Source organism: Tympanuchus pallidicinctus, unplaced genomic scaffold (genome assembly GCF_026119805.1).
Source record: "Tympanuchus pallidicinctus isolate F22 unplaced genomic scaffold, pur_lepc_1.0 scaffold3, whole genome shotgun sequence".
Classification (NCBI taxonomy): domain Eukaryota; kingdom Metazoa; phylum Chordata; class Aves; order Galliformes; family Phasianidae; genus Tympanuchus; species Tympanuchus pallidicinctus.
In genome coordinates, this window is record NW_026294747.1 from 49,693,999 (window position 1) to 49,717,496 (window position 23,498).

At 37.6% G+C, this 23,498-nt stretch overlaps 1 protein-coding gene across 6 annotated transcripts in view; it reads right to left on the reverse strand.

The window, feature by feature from the left end:
* The window catches only part of PPP1R13B (protein phosphatase 1 regulatory subunit 13B), a 63,736-nt gene that overhangs the window by 31,618 nt on the left and 8,620 nt on the right, over nt 1-23,498 (reverse strand). For 5 of the 6 annotated variants that reach the window (XM_052694490.1, XM_052694487.1, XM_052694489.1 and 2 more), the window contains exons 1-4: nt 19,308-19,364; nt 9,835-9,982; nt 2,285-2,404; nt 825-892 (exon numbers count right to left, since the gene is read on the reverse strand). In XM_052694490.1, the coding sequence (XP_052550450.1) occupies nt 825-892; nt 2,285-2,404; nt 9,835-9,982; nt 19,308-19,349 (378 nt within the window). In that variant the 5' untranslated portion in view covers nt 19,350-19,364. Of the gene's footprint in view, nt 1-824; nt 893-2,284; nt 2,405-9,834; nt 9,983-19,307; nt 19,365-23,498 lie in introns of those variants that run through there. The other variant, XM_052694488.1, reaches the window with a different exon arrangement.

Genomic DNA, 23,498 nt, shown 5'->3' on the forward strand with positions numbered 1-23,498 from the left:
GCTCAACTCCTCTTGAAATTTAAAAATGTTACAGAACAGTCAGCTGTAACTATAGTGCCTCAGAAAAAGGAGCAGCGCAGCTCCAAGTGAACAAGGACAGATTACATCGTGTTGAGTTTTTACTAGAATTGAAGGTGAGAAGGGACAGAACAAAGTAAAGGGAATTCCATCCAATTATGGAGCATAAGGTTTTTAAGACATGGTAATTTTGAAAGAGATATGCTACATGTTTCTTGTAAAAGAGATGATGGTCAAGCCAGGTTTCACTGAAAGCTATAAAAATGATGTATCGCGCATAGCGTAGGCTACTTAAAATTAGCAACTTAGTAATACCTTTGTCTAAACAACAACAAAAAACCAGAACCTGCGCTTAAACTAGTATAAGGAAGTTGCATTGCAGGTTTTTACCTCCTGTAGGCATCTGAAAACATCCCAATCCATGAACACTTTTTCACATTTTAACATAAGCGGCTGAGTCAACTCAACATTAGTGATTAAAGCAAGCAGGGAGTGAGGGGCAAGGTACCTGGACAGGGAATAGTAGTACACAAGTGTAATAGAGCTGACTGTTTCCTCAAACAAATAAGACAGAGAAAGGCAGGTGATAAAAAGCAGCAATTCATAAGATTCTAAAGACTTCTCATGTTACAGAAGTGAATTCCTTTTTAGATAGAAGTTTTACAGCTATTCATGAAATCAAAATAGAAAAAGATCTATACATTTTCCACTAGTTCCCACCATAACAGATCTTGCAAACCAATACTTTTTAAAACATTCAATATGTGAGTGAAACTGAACGAAAACCTTTATGATTTGTTACATACCCCATTCTCTGTACGCTTCTCCACAGGTATACTTATTCCATTTCTTTGGTTCTGGGTTTGTCGTCCACCTAAAAGTGAAGTATCACACATAACTGCAAAGCTGAGTTTTCAACACAAATAGCTTTCATTCTCAAATCCATACTTCTAAAAATTTGTACATACAGTTTTTACCTATCCTATTAGGTTATTCTTTGCATGTAGTATCTGAAAAGATAAAACATTTACCTCATGGACTTCCTCTATTAACAGTACAGACAAGTAGCTCGACTTGTGTTTTGGCAATGATAATATCAAAGAGAATGTATTGAGCATGACTACTGTAGTTTCACTCTTCTATGTTCACAAAAAGAAGTAGCTCCAACTAAATGTACTATATATGACTATGTCAGAGGAAGCTTCTCCAATGCCTTAAAAACAACTTTATTCTGCAAATTGATCGAAAAGTCTATGATTAATTAAAATGTTTTATTTGCATTGTTCAGAAGGGACATTTTCCTTGTATGTGAAAATGTGGCTTCTGATATAAGGTTGTTTAAAGCCAAATTATCCAGATGATAACTGAATGTTTTACAAAAATATCTAACAAATATATGCATACATCTCTTATTGAATTATATTGTTATATATTATATATTATATTATTAGACTTCGTACTTCTGGCATTCTAAGCAAACAGTAGCCACATGGATATCAAAAGAAAACTCAGATCAAAGCAATAAGGTCTCAGACAAACTTGAAATTCAACTGTCAGTAGTCAGGTTAGTTTAGTGAGTAAGGATAATCTGAGCATGCAAATGCACATTTCATTTTGAGATTTTATTCCTATCCTCAAGCCGGTCTGAGAGCAATAAATAATATAACATACAGCCTCTAAATTCTTATACCATCTGGATCAGAAAAATGAGATTTTTTTCTTTTGATTCCAGTCTTTAAATAAAGCCCCTCATCTAACATGGTTTTATACAAAGACTTTTTTTGTACAACAGACTAGAAATATTTCAAGATATCAATTATTACTACCTATATATACATGAAGTACAGAGAAAGTAAAGCTTGTGAGACCTCTCTCAATGATGTCTGTAAAACAGATTTTAGTTTCTGAGGGATGCCACGTAGTTCACTGAATCTTTTCTCTGGGGGCAACTGAAAGGAAGAATCTTCTCATACAGCAAACGTGTATTAAGCCTCTCATGCACCAAATTTTTGCATAACTACTAAGCATAACAGAAACCATTCTTACTACAAAAGAATTGCTCAACAGATTGGTAGCAATTATTCTAGAGAAGGGAATTTGAGAACATGAATAAACATGACACTGAGGAATGTTCAAAATGACTTTGATACAAGGAAGTTGTGTTGCATATATCTACTGAAATTTACTGAAAGAACTGATAATTGAACTCACTTCAGAAGACATTTTAAATGTTTAGGTGACAGCACTGCAAGATAAGTGTACTTACCCTGTTCATTACTTTCAGCTGGTGACTCCTCGTGCCGAAGGAAAAATTTCACCTCTTCCCTCCGGGGACCCCATTTCTGTAGGTGGTCATACATCATGTGATCAAAGGGAATGGGACGTTCTAAAAACAAAATTAAAAAACCTATCACAACTATTTTAAATTAGACAAAGCTTTATAGAACTCTCATTAAAAACAAGAATTTCATTTTTCTAGTAGTTAAATCCATTCAGTGTTTCAGTTGCTTACTGATATGCAAAGCCCAAGAAGCAAGAGTACACCAACAGAAAACAGTTGCACTGAGTTAAAAACTAGCCTTCTTACTGTAACACAGGTCACTGTTTACAGCTGTACACAACAGTTTGCAAAACCATACCAAATACCAGTGTTTACAAACTCTAGTTTAATCATGTCAGGAATTCCTCATCAAAAGCTTTTTTCACAGAGCTGATCTTTGCACCTTTGCTCTCCTTCAGCAGATGGATATTTTTCTCTATTACTAAGATAATTAATTCAGTCAGAATCTAAGGGTTTCCACTCAGACTAAAAACCACATCAGTATATTGACATTTTGCCTCATAAGAACCTGAGCAGGTGCCTCCACTCCATTATTCAAGGCTGGACATTAGCTTCTTGTATATATGGAATTTCAGGCAAATATTTGAACAAATAAACATTAAGATTTATACAGCACTAAGTTTCTTTGTTTTCCACAGAAGAAATGCAAAGTATTTTCATATTATAGCTACTTCTTCCAAATTGATCAAATCTATCATTACTAAGTGGTTATTTAGCATTTCAGAATGAATATATATTTCAAAAGCAAACACTTCACTGTGTTTAAATATACTTGCATTTATTTTTATGCTTTTATTAAGGGTAAGAAAAACCTCCCTTTTAAAGCTTCCTAACATTAAGCAAAATATTAGGAGATCTCTTCCAATCAGAATACAGTGACAGCAGAAAAGATTTAATTCATTTTCTTACGTATAGCTCTAAGCAGTCAAATCAACATTTGCTACAGAAAACCAGACTTGGATAGAAACCAGAAGATGGTTTGCATTCTTCATCATTAAATGCAAAACCTGCTCTGCCTCTAAAACTCAAACCACAGCATTTCCTACCAGTCAAAACACTGCTAACAATCTATCTGTTCCATATTTAACCTGTTTGATACAAGATGACAAATTGATTAAAAAATATGTTATCTTCTAGAAAGCTTGGGAGGAAGGAAGGCAGAAAAAAAAGACAATCCATGTACGTTTTAATAATGAAATTTACCTATATTTATATGTGTTATGAACTATGTAAATATATATACATCTTTGTATATTACAACTAAGTTCCGAGGAGTATCAAGACAACACATTTGGATCACTTGAATTACAATATATTTGTTACAGTAACTGTATTGTCAAAATCTGTCATGTCAAATAGCTTGATCTCATCAATGTCTTCATATTCCTTTATATCCACCTCTCAATATATGAATCAGCACATCCTAAGGAGCACCTCCTGAATGAAAAAAAAATAAAATAAAAAAGGTTCTCTGTATGCTTTTTTCTCTTTATTTTCAAAGTCTTTTGAGAACAACCAAGGATACAGATAAAAGGATACTGATCACAGCAAGCACTGAAGCATGGGAAGTTATCTCAGTTGAATGACCACTTGCCCACATGGACCTGTATCCTCTTTTCAATTCCAGCAAGCAGTATATGCTTGAGGATGCAGCATAACAAACAGGAAAGTCTGAGGTTGGAAGGGACCGGTTAGGATCAAGTCCATGCAGTTGTCCAAACAGTCCATGAACTCCAGCAGCTCAGGGCCATAAAAAAAGCCTTGGGCAGGCTTTTCCATGCCCGCCATCCTCTGGGGCAGATCCTTTCCCTAACCCCCACCTCCACAACCCCCCTCCCTGACTCTCCCCTCACACAGCTCCACACTGTTCCCTCAGGTCCTATCACTGCCACAGAGAGCAGAGCTCAGCCCCTTCACTCCTTGTGAGGAGCTGCAGATGCCATGAGGCCGCGCCTCAGCCCCCTCTGCTCTGGGCTGAGCAAACCCAGGGATCACAGCCAATTCTCTTATGTCTTGCCCTCTAGAACCTTCACAAACTTTGTAGCACTCTATTAGACATCCTCTAATAGTTTTATACTCTTCTTACACTGTGCTCTGGATTCAGGGATCTGAACCTGACTCCCTTCCTACTGTCTCAGGGCAATGGAACCCAGCTCCCACCCCTTCGGAACAGAGGTCATCTACCACTTAGGACTCAGCTACTGTTCACAAGGGACCCGGCTATATTTCAGCCTTCAAAGGTCTCCTGAAACGCAACTACCACCAAGATCGGCACCTGTGGCAGCTCCACACAGAGCCTGAAATATAGATTACATCCATTATGAGAACAAAAGTTCAGCAGCAAATACACTTTTAGCGGGGAAGGGTCATTTAAACCACATGCTAACTAAGGTAAGGCTTAGTCCTTACATCTTGCCTAAAAAACAGTAAAAAAAAAAAAAGACCAAAAATAAACAAAAAGTAACACACAGGATTAAAAAATACCGATGCTTTTCTTTTCCTTTTCCTGACCCTTACTCAAGTGGATTCCAAGAAACACTGTCAATACAGTCTGTGCACACAGGGATAAGGCCAGTGGCTTACTACAACTAATTCTTGAAAAAGAATTTTAGAAACGCGATATTCAGGTTTTTCAACTCCTAGAGGGAGGTAAGATTTCAAGTGCTCTGAAGCAGATCCACTAAAATTGGAACAAGAAACTGAAGATCACAATGAGCAAAATACCTAAAGAGTTTAGTTCAGAGGACACAGAAGGTCTGAAGCATTATAATTTTTTTCCAAGTAAAATGATTGTTAGCTAAACCTAGTAAGAACTGAAGCTTGATAACAGGTACCAAGAAACTAGATGTCTGAACAGGGTTGGGCTAATTCTGGAGTGGTGAGGAGTGGCTGCAGCATCACTGCTGGTTAAGCTGGTATCCCATTACAAGGCCCCGATCCTAGGAACTATTCAAAATAAAAGGTCCTATTGACATAATGCATCTTTAAGAATCAGTAGTAATTTTCACACATGCCCCCGCAGAGAAAAGGGAAATACATTTTCTACTACTTTTTCAGTACTTCCACCAAAACAACTTGGAATGAATATGCAGCCATAAGTTAGAGAAAGCAGCACTGAGAACATCATTACTGAAGCAAATAAAATGATGTAGTGATAATTCTGGGCAACTTAGGTAGACAAAAGGTACTTGGAAAAGAAACAGGAAGAGGAAAGGGTTGTTAATGTTTGACACAAAACATGATTTAATCTGTAAAACTGCAGGAAGAAACATGATCTTATATTTGCTGCAAGTTAGGTTAGCACAGTGGAACATTTCTAGGAATACTTGTTAATCAACAATGAAAAAGCACTGCAGTTAAATGTTTCCCAGTTATCATGGCTTTAAGTATATTCGTCAGTAACTTAAAAATACAAGAAGAAAAAAAGAAGGTAAAATAGCGGAATGAGTATAGAGGAGCAATAAATAGTAATAGTATACCTTAATAATAAATATTTCTTGATAGGAAAAGATAAGTGAGAAATGATCACCTACACATATATGCATCACGGCAAAACCTGTCTTAAAATGGGAGTTAGGCAAAAATTCTGAAATACTAACTTGAGTATTGATCTTTCTACCTAGCCAGGAGTTCACTGCAAGAACACAAAGCGTCTTTACCAGCTCAGGTTTGCAGTTGTTTACTACAAGGGTACTTCTATTTCTTATACAGTCAGTAGCCTCTTACAACTAAGTTCAGGAAGACTAACATTACCAATTGCTGAAGGGCATTCCAGATGTAAATGAAGCAGATAATTGAGCAATGGGTGGATTTAAAAGGTTGAAACCCATTCTCTTTTGAAACGTACTACAGGTTTCAGGCATGATACCTGTCTTGTGACATCCATACCCATCACAATTTGCAATTGCTGGGGAATGAGGAAGAACATTCTGCATTTTTTTTCCCCTTGTCATAGCATGAGGAATCCGAGAGAGGAAGCTTCAATCTGAAAAAGCACAGGGTGCTACTTAAATTCACTGATACATCAGGCATAAACGCCGTTGTGTTCTTCAACAATTAATCATTTCAAGAAATTGGAGAAGAGAGGGAACAGAGAACAAAATACTGAAACCAAATACATTTTGACCAAACCCTTGTGCCACACAACTCTGAGGAGAATCAGCTTCTTAACTGTAATACAGACAGTATCAATTTTACAACTCTTGGGAAGATCCTCAACTGTTTCTTTATCAAGCAAAAGAAAACAGAAAAAAGCCTAACATTCAAATAAGAAAACGTAGCAACAACTAAGCTATTGCAACCCTTTTCTAAACTAGCAATCTCAAATCATCGTTGATGCCAAATTTGCAAGGATTTCAATAACATCTTACTGGAAGACAAATAATTCCTCTTTCCTCCCTCTCTAAAACTAAGTAAAACGGAGTATTTCTGAGTTATTTATTTGGACACGCATATGGAAAAGATTAAGACTGATCATTTTGTTAGATTGACACATTTTAGAAAACAAGCTTCTGGGCACAATATTTTTTTTTAATACCAAAATTAAGGTATTAAAAGTAATTGAGGTTCTACAACCTCAATTGCTTAGAATTCAAATAGATGTGTGTTATTTAAATAGATAACCTAAGAGATGATCTGTAGAACACAGGAGGTAATCACATTTGCAAAAGGACAGTTGTGACAGATCTGCCTTACAAAAGGGATAGAGATGTGATCTGTCACCTGAATAATGTGGGTTATTTATAATGTATCAAAAGTCAGTGTTTTTATCCAAACCCCAACTTTGAGAATTAAATTTTGTTTTTAATATCACTTTCCAAAATGACTTCTGAAATAACATTTGCAAATCTCTCGAGGATAAGGGCTGAGGTGTCTGAGACAGCGTAATTATTATGGAGACAAAAAATACTCATCTACTGGCAGAGCAGTTTCATTGCAAATTATTTCACACTTCCCACTATGAACCATGGTTTGGGTTGTTCGCTGTTGTAACTGTTTTGACTCATGTTTTCTGCAGCAGATCTCTGCTCCAGGCAAAGTTATTTTTAAAAACTGCAATGGTAAAAGTTTAATTTAGCTTCAAGGAGCAGCTGACAGAAAATTATCATTCCTATGCTGTGTTAAAAAGAGATTTCAATTTGTTTCACTGATAAACTTATATACCCTTAAACTTTGAGGTAAGACGTTGAGGCCACCAGCTCACAGATTTTATAATATCCGACAACTAAGAAACAGAAACAAAACGCATATCGCAAGATTCCTGTCAGACAGACTTCAGAAACAGCGTGCAGAAAATCATTTTAATGATGGTATGGGTCTGCCTGAGAGTTCCAGAAAGGTTTGGAGGTTTTTCAGTTTGTTTTCTTATTTCTGCCCCAATTCTTCTCCTTTTCCAGTCATTTTGTTCCACATTTTCAGTGAAATATAATCCATACACTAATCATCTTGAGTAAGACAGATCTGTGATTGCTGAGCCACAAGCATAGTTTGAAGTTTGATATTCCCATTCAACAGGTAGAAGTGTTGGGAAGCATTCTGCTTCTAAGCTTGTTTCAGAGAACTGGGGATGCTACAATACTCTATCATGCAGATAATAACTGGCCAAAAGCAGTTACCTCCATATTCTATTCATTATATAGTTGACAGAGATCTAGATGTTAACAGGCTCCAAGACACATAATTCACAGGCTAGACACCAAAATCTAATTTTATTTCTTCCACCTTTCCCTGGATATACTTTATTTCTCACTTTATACAAACTTCTAACATCAGTTAGCTGACATTTTGGGAAACAGTGTGTTATTCCCACAAATGAAGTATTTTCTCAATTCTAGAAGGCATTAGAGAAAGTTTGTGCTTTCATTTGCTGGGGTTACAAGACATAGAAGTCCTAAGATGTGGATCACAGGCTAGAGTTTCTTTTGCTGCTAGCTGAGAACATTCTTCAGATTTTTAAGTACATCCTCAAAGCACTGTAAAAGCAGAAGGACAAATGACACCATGTATGTTACACTTTCACAGGCCAGCAATTGCAAAATATTAGGGTTAGGTAAGTGTAGTTTTTCTTTAAAAAGCGTGCAGATCCATTTCATAAATTTATATGATGCACTTGGCATTTATAGACTCGCTCATAATCTAAACTTCTAAACTGGAAAATTTTTTTAACAACACCATAAGCTTTATCCTTAAAGAGTTTTCTATATTAAGTCATTTTGTATTCCTAGAACTGCAGACATGTTCAGCCTCTCCCCTGCTTACTCTGGCCTACACTCTTCAAATTCCCATCCAATTAGGAAAATTTTTGAGCCCCCTTTTCTCCTTATTAAGCCATAGAACAGTTAGGAAATGAAAAGATACCCCAGTAGGAAACTATTCTAGATTGCTAATGCTTAAAAGCTCCACAGGCATCTGAATAATGCAATAATCTTGTCTGCTTTACAAAATGAATAAACAGCCCCTGAAGAAATACAACCCTTCTATAAAAAAATATGAAGAATCCTATCTCAAGTTATGACTCTAACAGTCTTCATAGAAAACCTGATGATAAATATTAATTTAAATAGGAGTGACCTTAGTAACTGCAGGATGAGAACGTATTATCTTCACTCATCCACTGATCCTACCCATATGTTGGTATACTGTAACCTGGAAGCTTGCACTACACTTAACTGCTCAAACTCCTCTAGAAGCAGAGTCCATAATACACTTGAAGAGGATCATCCCCTCGTTCTGTAAAATAAAAATTGCAGCACAAAAAGAAGACAGACTGCTACTTTCTCCAAGAGAAATTGTGAAGTGTTTGATGGTACATATTCATGAGAAATTCAGAGATCTACATCTTATTCTGGTGCAATTCTATCTGCAGAACTTTTGTTATTTAAGATGCAGGAAGAAAAATCCACAGACTGTATGATTCTAATATTCTGTTACAAGCATTCTTAGATTTCAGGTAGTGTTTGTGTGCAGTGAGGAAGCAGGACTGGGAATAATTTGCACCCACCTATTGTATGAGCAGACCACTAGCATTCCAAATTGTTAACTAAATTCTACTCCATCCCTAAGATGCTGTATGTCTATCTGAAATAAATGACACCTAGAAGTGAAAATACACCCGTCTTTATTTATTCATTTTTATTTATACTGAGGCAGATACTGAATACTTTATATAACTTGGAAATCTTAAATACAGAAGACTAACATTTTAGACACACATTTTATCAATTTGTCACAGTTACTGTCATGCCAATTAGATCATGCTAAGGGAGGAAACGAAGAAAAAACATCAAAAATGATTGCATTCATCTCCACAGACACTGAACACCATGCTTTAGACAAAAGTTTGCTAGAAAAAAAAAAAAAAGGTAAAGTACAATTAGGAATCACTGACATTCCAAACAGTGTTTTGGTTATTTTTTGTTTTGTTTTAATAATTGTCATATGAATTTAAATCAATTTCCACCATACATTTTGCTTACCATTTCCACGCCATACTTCAGCCAGGTGGCAACTTCCTTCTCCAGGCTCCTTGCAGAACTCCACTACATCGCGACAGGTTGTTTCTGGTGTAATTGGAACTTCCGTCAAAATCTGCTCGTTGTTACTCAGAAACACAGTTAATATCATCTGAAAGAAAAAAAGAGTAGAGTATTCAAAATCATGAATAGAATATGGGTAGAACAAAGCAAAATCAAACACAGGGACAGAAAGTCACATTTTGTGAAGAGCTGCAGCTGCTTAGTTACCTGCCAGAGCTAAAACCACTGAGAAATCAGAGGTTTTCCCAGTTTTCTTCAGCTCCCACCCCGAGCTGGCTGTGTTGATCAGATATGTGCAACCTCATAGCAGAAGTACTAAGCTTGCTTTCTTCATTCAAATCTATAACAAAGGACAACTTTCCCTCTAGTAACTGCTGTCAGAAATTCCAATCGGAAAGTTGCCACCTTAAAAATATTCCAGATGACTTGACATCAAAGAAAACAGAAAGAAGAAAAAGTAGAAAGAACTCTGGACGGGAAAAGCCTAGTTCTAAGAGATAATACTACCCTAAGTTGAAATAAATTTCTATTCAAATTCCTTTCTTCTTAAATAAATGTGCACACAAACACATCCAGAGCTATTCTATCCTTCTTCATCTCAGTAGATGTGTCCTGCTGCAACATCAAGCACTCAAAAAACTGCACTTATCAGCTTACCCCCTTGCTTCACATGTATTATGACATGATCATTAATAATACATTCATTTGCTACATGAGATTTTCCCAGGGCAGTGGGCACTGCCCTGAGCTGCTGGAGTTCAAGAATCATTTGGAATACACTCTCAGCCATAGGGACCGAGCTTTGAGTGGTCCTGTGTGGAGCCAGGATTTGGAATCGGTGATCCTTGTGTGTCCCTTCCCACTCAGAACATTCTGTGATTCTATGTTTCTACACATTTCCCCTGCTAAAGACCTCTGCCTCATATAATGTTCTTAATGGATTTGTTTTGTAGGCCCTCGTGGCATTAACTGCAAAGGGTTGGAAATGTGTTTTCAACAGCTGAGGGGCTTGTAAGAAAATAAAAATCCAAGAAACAGAAGTCCTAATATAGGGATTCTGAAGAGATTCATTTTTTCCCTGAAAGAGAGTGGTCTGAGTACCAGCTAAGGTTGTATTTGGAAGCAGCTATTTCTATGTCAGACTAAATCCTCAAATCCTTCAGCTCTTGCTCAAAATTTAAACAGATACATTTAAACATCACATCAGCTCCTCTCCCTCACACCTCAATTTCCAATCAGTAAACAAGTCACAATACTGTTCTGTAAACTTACAGCAATGGAAGACAGATAAAGCAAGATTTCAAAGATATGACTTTGATAATGGATGTCCCTAAAGAATGTGCAAATATGAGCAAATTACTGACTTTGTCTTCAGAAACAGTACTCAGATCTTTCTAATAAATAAAATTTAGCATCATGTATTGAACTACAAAGATTAAACCTAATCATTTAGCAGCTCTTCATTAAATGAGCACTTCACTTTACTAGAGTTGTGTTTCAATTTGCACAGATCTTACATATTCGTAAGATCTTTCATTTCTAAGATATATTATCTGTACCAAACTGGAGGTCTGCATTACTAACAGCTACACACTGAGCAAAAGTAGTCTATCCCAGCACTCTGACTATTTCAGAAACGCGACAAATTCCAAGGAATTTGGATGTTTCCACTTCTCAGTTTCCCCGTCAGACCTTCAGGCTATTTTAGCCCACATTTCTACACCCTCTCAGCCTGCCAAGCTTGTACTTATCCTCAAGTTTTCAAATTATCTCCATTTCCATGCAAAGAGCAGCCCTCCGGGGCTGTAAATATACTAGCACTCACCCTTGAGTTTCTTCAACAGTAATATTAAAGTGAGCTACAGTAGATAGGATACAACAGCAGATAATGAAGATGTCTGTAACCAACTGTTGTTTACAGCTCACAATGTTATTTTTCCTCATACACAAAGAGTCAAGGCAGCCAGAACTCAGTGGATGTGGAACCTTTTACAGAATTTATATCTGATACGGAATCCAGTAGTGGAATTTTACCTAATATTTAAGAGGAAAGAGTCCTATATGAACATAAAACTTACAAGGAACCTTAAGAGGTCATCTGATTTAGTCTCTTGCCTCAGGCAGAATCAGCTACACTGAAATTATCCTGCAGAGATGCTTGTTTAACCTGTTCTGAAGAACCTTTCATGATGGAAATTCCACAGCTTTCTTGAACCATCCACCCCAAAAGTCCAAGACTGTGGTTGTAATGAAAAACTCCATAAAGCCTGGTCAAAACTTTACACTGCTTAACTTGAATCTTCTCCTAGCCTCAGACATTGTCATCCAAGATTGATTTTAGATGTCAGTACTAGTACTCTGCTTTCTCCAAGGCACGATATCACTCAATATCATCTGCAAGACAACCAGGAAAGGTGGCTTGCTAACAAAGAGGCAAGGTTCTGTAGCCAGCTGCTCTCATGCTGCTCCCAAGCAAAGTTGTTAAAGTAAGGATTTATTTATTTTTAACAGGTTGTCGGAGTAACACCATGGGAACTGAAACACTGTGCTGTGAAACAGATGGCCTGAAACAAAAGGAAGACTCAAAATATTGAGAATTATTAACATCTCACAACATTAATTAGACTTTCAAGTCAGAGTCATAGCTCTCCCTAGTTGTGGTGGAGATGGAATAATAAAAGGTAATTTGTAAGGAAAAAAATAGAAAGGAGTGCTGATGGAACCTTGAAATTTGCTGCTGAAGAATATGAGCAAGGCATACTTGTGAAATACACAGTACACCCACTGACGTAAACTCATTTTATGAAAAAAACGTTCTTACCCAAGGATCAGAATGCAGAGAACTGGTAATTCCTTTGATTTCTCATTTTAAATAGATTCCAAATGGCAACAATTGTGAAAACCCATGTTCTTAAAAATGAGTTCATAATCATTTCAGCAATCCAGTTCAACCATCAAAAACCTTAATGTGTGGACACAGCAGGATGCAACAGGATCTACCCACGACTTGTGACTATGTCACTGCAGTGCTTCTGTGCTGTATTTTGTTTCTACAGAATATATACTGAGCTTCAAAATCTTGCACTTGCCTTCTCAGTATACAGATGCCACCTGTCTGCTACTCTCCTCTGCTACTCCTCCTTCCAAACCAATGGCTTTATTCCAATTTCCAATTCCTGCTTCTATTTACTCTTCCCCACTTCTAGTATAACCCTTCATGGTTCAGTTCTATTCCATGGCAGGTAAACTCTACCAACATCACAATTTGCCCTGTTATCTCACATTTCTCAGCTTACCAAGAACTTTCTACTCAGCTGAAATCTTTACCCAACAGAGAGACATATTTACACATACGTTCTTCATCTGCTGTCTTCATTTCTCCAGTTCCAGTTTTCATCTCCCATACCACTCTGTAGCTACATTTAATCACTCCTGCCATTTCTCAAGGAGCAGAAGAGAGGGATAAATTCACAAGATCTTTATCCTTGCTTCCTACCTCCTCTCTTTCCACAGCTGGATAATGTTGCCCACAAGCTTCAGCAAGCATTTTCCATAGAGACTGCAATTTTATCTTTCTAGACCTCATTTCTTACTGATGACTCCAAAATCGTAACCAGTTTGAGTTCTATATGGCTTGCACACAGCCCTTAGATTTCATACTCATCATAACAGAGACCCAACATTAGAAGTTGTAATACAGGTATCTCTGACACCAATCATTTTCTCAGTCTTGTGTCCCAGACCCATCTCTAGTTCATCTGTGCACCACATAAGGTACAGACAGCATTTTCTATCAGCTGATCCAGCTCATGCTCTCAGAACTTGGAAACACACCTATCAGTTTCCCAAAATTTCACTGGTGTGTTTTTTTTGTTTTTTTTTTGTTTTTTTTTTGTTTTTTTTTCCATAAACTGAGTAAAATCTATTTTTCAAGCCTATGGTTTCAACCACACCATCTTTCTGTATCTGTCCTGTTAAGCACAATTTACTGCATTTCCCTTTTCCACTGTGACATGGAGTCTCCTTCCCTATTGTTTTTCACTCAATATTAAGTAATTGATGCTGAAGTGGTCCTTTACACCAGCTTCTGCTCTGCACGTAGTGAAAGATGTCCCTAGGTTTTCTTCTGTGCTGTTTATTGTGCTTATATGCACCTAAAATTTATCCTTTTCCACAAACAACTTCCTTTGTCATTCTAGTTACAAAATAGACAAGCTACAATGAGCTGAAAAAAGCTACTAATCAGGCAGATGCAACTCGTTTTGCCTATTTAGACTCCTCCAGCTGATCAGTTCAACTCTCACTAATGCTATTATTTATCATTGGGAAAAAAACCATATAAAAACTACACAAAACTAAAAAGTTAGAGCTGATACGTAGTTTTGGAATTAGAGAGTTAAGGACTTCCAACTTCATTCAGATGCCTTTCCTCACCCCTTTTCCTGCAGTCTTACAAATAAAGAAAGAAATAACATCCAGCCACAGCCACCCATAAAGCCAAAACCCAATGCTTTTGATCTTCAGCTACTATCTCAAATTATGAAGAACAGGTATATATTTGGATTCTCTTTGACAAGTATTTTCATAGAGATAACACATCTTGCTCAAACAATCCCTATATTACCCCAAGATAGAAAACACCGATGCTTGAATAGAATTAAACCCCACCGCCTGAACTAGGACATAAAATCCCTCAATTGCCTTATGCCCAGGTTAATTTACTAACTCAGATAATGCAGTACGCTGTGGCATTCCAGGCTAATATAATTCAGTATAAGCACACATCTCCTGATACCCTGCTCTCTGAAAATTGATTTAAGCTATCAGAAAAGTGCTAAGGGGTGAAAAACTGTCCCTTTGGTGACAAGCTAGTAATCCACAACCCTGCACAAAAAACGTTCAGAGAAAAAAAGTTACAAGGTTACAAGTTATCAATTACTTCATGCAAGTTTGCTTGCATGGGATTCATGCCGCTACATAAATCTTGCATTGGTTAAAGCTGTAGTAGTTCTAGTTGCACATTTCAAGCTCCAAGACTGAATTGAATTTTCCTTGCAATTCATACACTGTCCCTTTTTCAGGATGTAGGCTTGATTAGGGGAAGCTTTAAGCGATTATATTTTGAAAGAAACCAAACTACAAAGTTAAAAACACAAAACTGTTTTAATTAAGACTATGTAAAGATGTATTCTTGAGTAATTTTTTCTTACTGTGACATTTTGGAACAAACAAATCCCCAGTAAATCTCTAACGCTGGTTAGCATATGTAAGTCTCAGAAAAGCAGTAAGATTCAACCATCCCACTTTCACGTACTCAGGAGGAATCTTTGAAGCAAGTCTAACAAACAAGTTATTCACCAGCATGCTTAGAATGAAACTACGCTTTTTAACTGTAGATTTCCTGAAGAATTTATTGCATTGTATTTGTGATATTTCATATGTAAGTATCAAGCACATTTCTATTCCTCATGCATTTATCATTTCTTCTTTTCAACATTTCTTCTTTTTCAACATCTTTCCCCCCATTCTTGTGTACAGGGTGAGAAATAAACAAGTACAATTTCATATTTCTGAATACATTTCCTCACAACTACCTGCACCAAACAGTCCAGGCCAAAGTTTAGCACTCAGTCATGGTTGTTGACTGCATTGGTACAATGCAGAGAAGCAGTGTAACCAGTACAGACTTGTAGAATACAAAAAGGAGTAAAGCTTTCCACCAGACTGCGTACTTTGCAAAACCAATACCATGATTCTTCATGCATTCTTTTTAAATCTGAAGACAACTGCTTCCCAATGACCTGCAAGAGTCACAACACTGGTAGCAGGTCTCTGATGCTAAAAACATCAGATCATTCTTCTTCAGGCTGTTAAGAAGCATTAAATGCACACATTTCATTGTTGATAAACGTAAGCATTCATAAGAATACTCAGAAACAAAAACCTAATATTTCCCTTGGAATACATTTTTTTACTTTGATCAAATCTGAAAATTTATGTTTCATAAACATATTTATTTGAACTAACTTCACAAAAGCCCTTTTTACACAGGCTCACAACCTGCTTGTTTTTCTTCCAGTGATGACAAAACATCTGCTTTGACCTCTACCTCTGGAGGCATTTGCAGAAGACAATCTGACTACAGAAAACATAGCAAGAAGGTAACAGTTTTGTCAGTCAAGACTTGTAGCCAGAAACTAAGCAACGAAGGATAAAATCCCTTCTTTTGGCAGAGCAAAGCGATCGCTTTTTAAAAAATGACTTAATTTCTATTATAGAAACGCAGTCATTATACATTAAAAGAATTAAGAGATCTTCCCTCAGTTCTGTCATGCCCACACACATGCAATGGATTAAAGAAGGGGGAAAAAAAAACCACACAGATGTTTTCTCTCAGGACTTTCACAACTGTTACTTTTGTCCTCTTCAGAAAATAAGCTCTGTCAGCCAGCATTCCACAGGATTTAGACCATTTCAAAAACCTACACCTGCTTGCTCTTTATTTGCTCTTTGTTACTGAAAGAGAAGACGCTACGGAACCAAGGGCAGATTCAGAATGTAAAGCCCCTTATTCCAAATAAGGCAGGCTTCTGGGACAGCAGAGAAACAAGCCAGCAGTTTGGCTAGAGGAAGGAAAGAGCAACATCATCAAGTATTTAAATGCATCCAACTAAGCAAGGCAGGTCTGTGGATTATAATGAAAGGTGTAGTAGTAGCTGGCTGGAAGGCTTCCAGAGCTCCAGGAATACAAAACCTGGTGAAACAACAGCAATTTAGAAGTTCACTCGCGTAAACACACGAACAGCCCATGGACTCCAAAGGACATTCAGAACCCACTTGGTTCTATCAGAAGCCACGGCGCTAAGCCTCCACCAGCTCTGCAGGCTTTATCTTTGCAGAAGCTGTTTGCTGTTTGTCACAACATTGGAATGCTGCCTTTCAGATTCAGAATGTTCCTTTGAAAGCCAGCAGCAGTTGGAATTTTGATAAATTAGTTAAAAAGAGGGGCAATAAGCACGTGGCTACAGAAGAGAAAATGGCTATAGCCGGAAAGGGACAAGTTAAAGAGCTAAGAGTTTGCACTACAAACAAAACTATTTAATTTAAAAGGAAATCTGTCCAAGTGCAATATTTAACATTGGAAGCTAAAAGGAACACAGCCTGAAGTTAGAGAAATATATAAAACATGCCTCTTGTGATGTTTTATAGTGGAAAATGTAATTTGGCACTCGCTACAGAATGAGTTCAACATCCCTGCATCATTATCTGTTGGCTTGATTCCTAAATTGCTACATCTGGAGGAACAGCAAGAGATCTTGTTGCTCTTTGATGCAAATAATTCCACAAAAGGACTGCCAAGGCACAAGTTACAGCATAAGAGACTTCAGAGCACAGTGATAACTTAAGGTATGCCAACAAGTTCTTGCCAAGCACATTTTGTCATTAGCTAACTGAGTTCAAATGAAGAGATTTTTATTTTTTCCAGAGCAAGGCTTTGAAATTTCACACTATCCCACTCCAGGTCACGTGCTATCTTTCAGTGCGTAAAACCACCACTATTAAAAGCAGAAGGCAGAAACCTGGAAGGCTCTGTGTACTCATCAGTTGATACTGGACTTCCTAAGCCGCTCACAGAAGTCATGACAGTGCAAAGAAAGTACTCTCACCTTGCTAAATTATTATGCTCTGATTTGTAATAGGACTACTGAACATGAGTTCTTGCCGTCTATCAATGGTGAACAGAAGCAAACTCCAAGACTTCTTCAGAACATTCTAGGATACCTGCTGGCCTTGCTGAAGATACTCAATTTCTGTTCTACAATACTTTCTGTCTGTATGTCTTTGTATGACAAAGCTCATTTGTTACCGCCTGCCTAATTTCAATGAAATTTATCTACAGCTCCAGGAGGTAAACAAATAAATAAATAAATCCGCAGGCACATCAATTTTGTTCTGATTAGAAAGAAAAATAAATTGCTCATCTATTTAGGAAACCAGCAAATGCCTGCTACATCTAAGCACGTTTACAATTGTTTGGGCTTCTTAATGGGAACTCCTCGAAAATGCGCGATGCTCATGTTTCCACTGTACTTCACATCTCCAGCACAGCTACCTCCAAATCAAATGGTTCAAAGTTAAGTGCGGAACACAGGACGAACTGAGGCCCTAAAACTCCTGTGGAAAAGAAGGGAGGAATCCCTGCAGCACGGCAGCCACATCTCATTCAACTCCACGCTCATGTTGAGAGCTCTAAGTCTTTCCAATCTGTCATGATAACCCGTACATCATACATTAGAAGCATGAACAGCTTGAATCAACAGTCCTACAACATTAACTGCCTACTTCATTTACTCAGCTGGAGAGACAGAAACAATGCATTTAAAAACACTGTTAAATATTTTGCTTTCCAAAGCATGTTACTAAAGAACAATATAACTCCAGTTCTTGTAAGATTTGCAGTAAACTCTGGTGAACTTACAATAAATTAGGAACAAAACCAAATTAATCCACGGTGACTCACATTCAGAGATCATTTTATTTAATAAAGAATCTCAGCTTTCCATTTGAACCAGAAGAAAGCTAAAAAATGTTAAAGAAAAAAGAGTCTTTAACTTTCTTGGGAGGTAGGAGGTACGGGGAGAAGCCTTATTTAAGATTTCTGCATTTTGAGATTAGCAGCACTTTCCTTTAAAAGACAACTCAGGACAACACAAGGCAAAGCTCAAGAAGAACAAAGTTAAGCACGTTGAAGGAACACTTGCACCTTAAAAACCAGCATGTAACAGAAGAGTCCCACAGAATTTGTATCACGGAATGGAGTGTTCTCAAATTATTAAAAACATTTTGGCCAAGGCGAGGGAAAGGGAGGTGCTGATGTTTCTACAATCTTGTGTTTGACCTTGTCAAAAGCTACTGCAAAGTCATCCAAAAAGCACTGAATTCCAGAAAAGCTTGTCTCCTATGCAGCTGTCCCATCAATCTCATCAGATAATTACAAAACAACAGCTATATATTTGTGCTTTTTCATTTAATAAGTTTGCTAATAAATACATAAATCCATACCAGAAGACAAAGCTGACTGAGTGGAGGGAAAAAAAAAAGAAAGGATCTTTAGGGGAGACATTTGTCTTCTGTCAGTTAATAAAGGCAGCTCGTGGCCAACCCAACAACACTTTCCATTTTAAAAACATCTATGAAACCTACAGACTCACACCCATTCATAAAGTTAGAATCAGAAGCAGCACTCCTCTCTTCTTTTCCATATTGCACAGTGAGAACAAACTGCCACGGCTTTCTTCCATTAACAAAATACTGATTGTTTCACAGATCGCTCGCAGGAATACCAGCCATTCAATCTGTGATGTCACGTTATCTGGCTTGGCAAAAATGTAAGAAGTGAACGAAGAACATACCTGTTGGGATTCAACAGGCAGTCTGCAGAATTCTCCTTCCATCACCAGAGTAGAAATTGCACAGAATAGAAATGAACTCTTTTAAATTCTCACCTTCTCTTCTTCCATTTGCGTGGAAGGTTTAAAAATTAAGAGCTGCTCTATTTTGCTGTCAGACATCCACTTTGGCTGAATCAAACAAATAAAAACAAGTATGCAAGGGTTCCCTTCCTCCCCCTGCCCACAAACTCCAACTGAGCTTATTACTAGGTAAAGTTTTTATAAACTTAGATATTTGTTACACAAAAGAAAGCCATCAAGGAAAGATTGCACTTACAAACACTCTAATCCATGAGAAGAAATCAGTGCTCAGCACTTTGTGATTTCTTCTAAAACCCAATTTCACAGCAAATAACAAAAAGCAAAGTAATCCCACCTTTTTTATAACTCTGTTCCTTGTCCAGTTTTTAGAGTTACATCCAGTCTTTTCCGGTAGCCAGGATTTCTCTTTTGATGTTTTTATAATATTCTGAAGAACCATTCTTAAAATATTCTTCATGTCAAAGTTACAGTAGTGATTAAATATATTGTGCAGAGCTAAAACCTAGAACAGTTCCTGTGCAACAGCTACAGTGAAAACTACTTAAATGGAGTATTTTTGGTCTGCTGGCATACAAATTCAAGCAGCAATGACGAGCAGTGATAAGATGTTCCAAAGAAACAAGACAGGCCACAGTTGTGACAGGAACAAGATAGGCGAGATCAAGTTTCCCCTAATTAGGCAAGGTTGCAGTAGGGGAGTTCTGCTATCCTCTCATTGTGCAATAGTCATCTTTGTTTAATATCATAATGACAAACATTAAATATTCATCTTAAATAAATTTACATATAAGGCTCTGTCTGTCTCAGAAGAGACAAGTGATTTCTCTGCTGCAGAGGGCAATGAGATGAGCAAAAGTTCCAAGAGCAAATGATTCCAACTCTCAAACTCTCCAAGTCTCCCAGAGACATTTCCACAGTACATTTCCTTAAATCAGCAAAATGATTTTAGAAGACCAATCAGCTTAAAGAAAACAACAAAACCCACTACACACTTAAACTGTAGTATTTTTAGGCATAAGTACTGCGCCATTCTTGGCAAACTCTTTCTTCTTGCTGGACATAATTCAAGCAGCAGAGAATACAAAATGGTAAACTGTGGTTCTGACTGCCTCTTCATGTCAAGGGACACGGAGTGTTTATCATCATTCCTGTCAACACCGCTCAGGATCCAGAGTGGGGGACAGCAAGATGGCACCAACTTAGCTCTTACTGTGCAATTGCACGAGCAAAGCATATTCCTCGGCCCAATCCATTCCCTTAATAGAGAAAATGAGTAGAAGGAGTAAGCAAGTGACCCGGGGGGTGGGGGGACCAAAACAAAAAAAAAAACCCACACACACAAGGGAACTTAAACAACCCATCTCTCTTCCAGCAGATATGTTACATTTTCTGAGCAGCACCTCAGACTGCAGCAAGGGAAGAGCAATGGATTCTCAGCTCAATTTGCAATCTGTAGAAATGTGGCATTACCCTTCTCTAGAGCAGCAGCAGAAGGAAGAAAAAACAAGTAAGATTCCATACTTAGCTTGCTTCAACATTCAGAAACAGCACTGTCCTTCCTTAATGCATTTTGTTAGAAATGCAAACATTCTGATCCTGTGCAGCCTTCCTTCCTCCTCAGCAAACAAGTGTCACGTAGATAGCTTTGCAATTAATATAGTAGGAATATAATTAGTAGAAGCATTTCAGACATTCAGAATGCAACAAAACATTAACCTACGAGGGACTGAGAACATTTTAAATAAATGAGAATCTAGAGGATATTCATTAAAAGGAAAGGGTTGTTTTGCTTTTGAAAGGGTGAAAAAAATCTAAACTGGTTGCTCTCCAAAAACAGATCATATCTTTATCTGCCAGAAAAACAAACTATCATATGAGTAAACATTTGAGAGACAAAGCTGGGCCCATATTTACACACTGTGCCCCTCCTCCAACTATTGCTACGCACTGGATGTTTGTGAATGGCAACAGAAAAACCCCAAAAACTTATGAGCGCTGTAATTGCAATAGAAAGGCTTAATACTTCTGAAATACATCATGCATATATGGGGAGGTCCAAATCTAAAACCTGCCATCACTGTGAGCAATTGGGACCTTTTCAAAGAAGACTATGAACTAGAAAACAAGCATCACTGAACTTTCCTCTTCTTTTGTCCTATCACTCACAACTTCTGAAATAATTGAGAACATCTGTGGTTACTTGCTAAATCAGAACAATGACAAGAGCAATACAAGCACGGTGTAGCTCCTTCCTTTTTCTCCTACAGTTCTTAAGTGTCTCCAAGTTCAGGATCTGACCCAAAACAGTTTCCTGGCTGACTGATTCGTCACTGCTACTTCTAGACAGGTAATGATGAATCTAGGAGAGAGAGACAGTGATAAGGACACCACAACCATATCGGGTTACCTCATGTCATCAGCCTCAAAATCCTAAATTAAACAAAGAAGGAGACATTCTTTTGCCCAAAAAGCATGAAGAGATTTTGAGTGTTTTAAATGAAGACAAAGTCTTCAACAACATTCATATTCAGAAAACTGTGCACCCACTCAGTTCCTGCTCAACAGGAAAGTGAAAGATGGGCTGTGACCCTACTAAAGCATTTTAACAAAAAGACACTCCTGGCCTCTGAACAACACATGGGATGATGTCGCAAATAGAATGAAAGTGACATTCCAGAAAATGTACACAATTTTTACAGCAAACAGAATGGAAAACTACTTAGCATAAAGCAATAGATTACAATCCGTGGATGTGAGCAGCTAAGAATACACTGAAGTAAGGGACAAACATCTTTATATTTATATATAACAGCAGGAGTTCAAAAGGAATAAAACATAACATTGCATTCGTGATCTCACTAACAATTTAAAGCCTACTTGTTTTAATAACTTTGATTCCACTTTGCCTCTGTCTCAACATTCACATAATGGTGTTCACTCCTATGTTTGAAGACACCTTTTCTCACAAAAAAATCTAGTGTTTAACAAAGCAGGGTTACCAGTGACCTGGGTTTCCAGCTAAGGTGGGGAAAGGAAGACAGAAGGGCTATGAAGCAATCCAGACACAATCAGGGACATTCTCATCCTCAAGCACTGGAAGCAAAGAGGCTGTGAGACCTCAGTGCTTGAAAATATTTGTGCAGTTTGAGCACAGTAAGAAAAAGCTGATCAAAAGCTTTCCACTACTTCTGAAAGGGTACAGATGAGTACCTGCACACTCCAGATCAAGCTTACTTGTAATTTTCTGCTATCAGTTCTTCAGAGCTCTGAGAGCACAAACCAAACAGCACTTGGTGGCTTCAAGAGGACCTTCCTTCCCAGCGTGCTACAACTGCACCTAAGAGGCTGCAGTAAATGAGGACAGTACTTGTTAGGCGAGATGTCAGAAAAGACCAAGATACAGTGTTTCCAACACAGTATTTGTGTATCTGATAAATTACTTGAGTTGTAATGGATGTAGCCTACACATCCATCGCTTAAAATGCTTTCTCTGACTGACTTTGTAGCTTAAAAACATCAACAACAAAGATATAAAATAGGCTATTAGAAATCTAACGGTTGTTAAACATGAAAAGAGGACCAAAATTCCAGAGCATTTATCTTTTGCTAAAAATGAGAAAAGCACATTAGCTGATATAAATTAACCCAAATATAAGTATTTAAGTTGACCCCAGCAAACTTCAGGGGTCCAAAAGAGCAGTTCATAATTCAGAGACTTAAACCTAGCTCACAACTCTACCTCCTGCCAGTGTGACAGAAGTACATGCTACTGCTATCCATCATCCAAAAAAGAAAGCTAACACAAGTGCTACAGCACAGAATTGAGAAGGGCTGCAAGTAACAGACCTTCGGTTCTTTCCACGTGAAGCTTTGATTCTTCATCACATTCCTCATCAAATCAGTCTTAGTGATGTGGTGGTAAGCGATGATAAAACAGTAACAGCATCAGTACTCCAAGAAGCCAGCCAGAGAAAGAACTGAAAATATTTCTAAGTGACATGGGATAGTAGACACCAATCCATGCAATATGGTTTTGAAATGACTGCATTGATGCTGACATGATTAAGTGTAAAGGAGGTCAATCATTACAGACTAGCAGAAAACCATGCT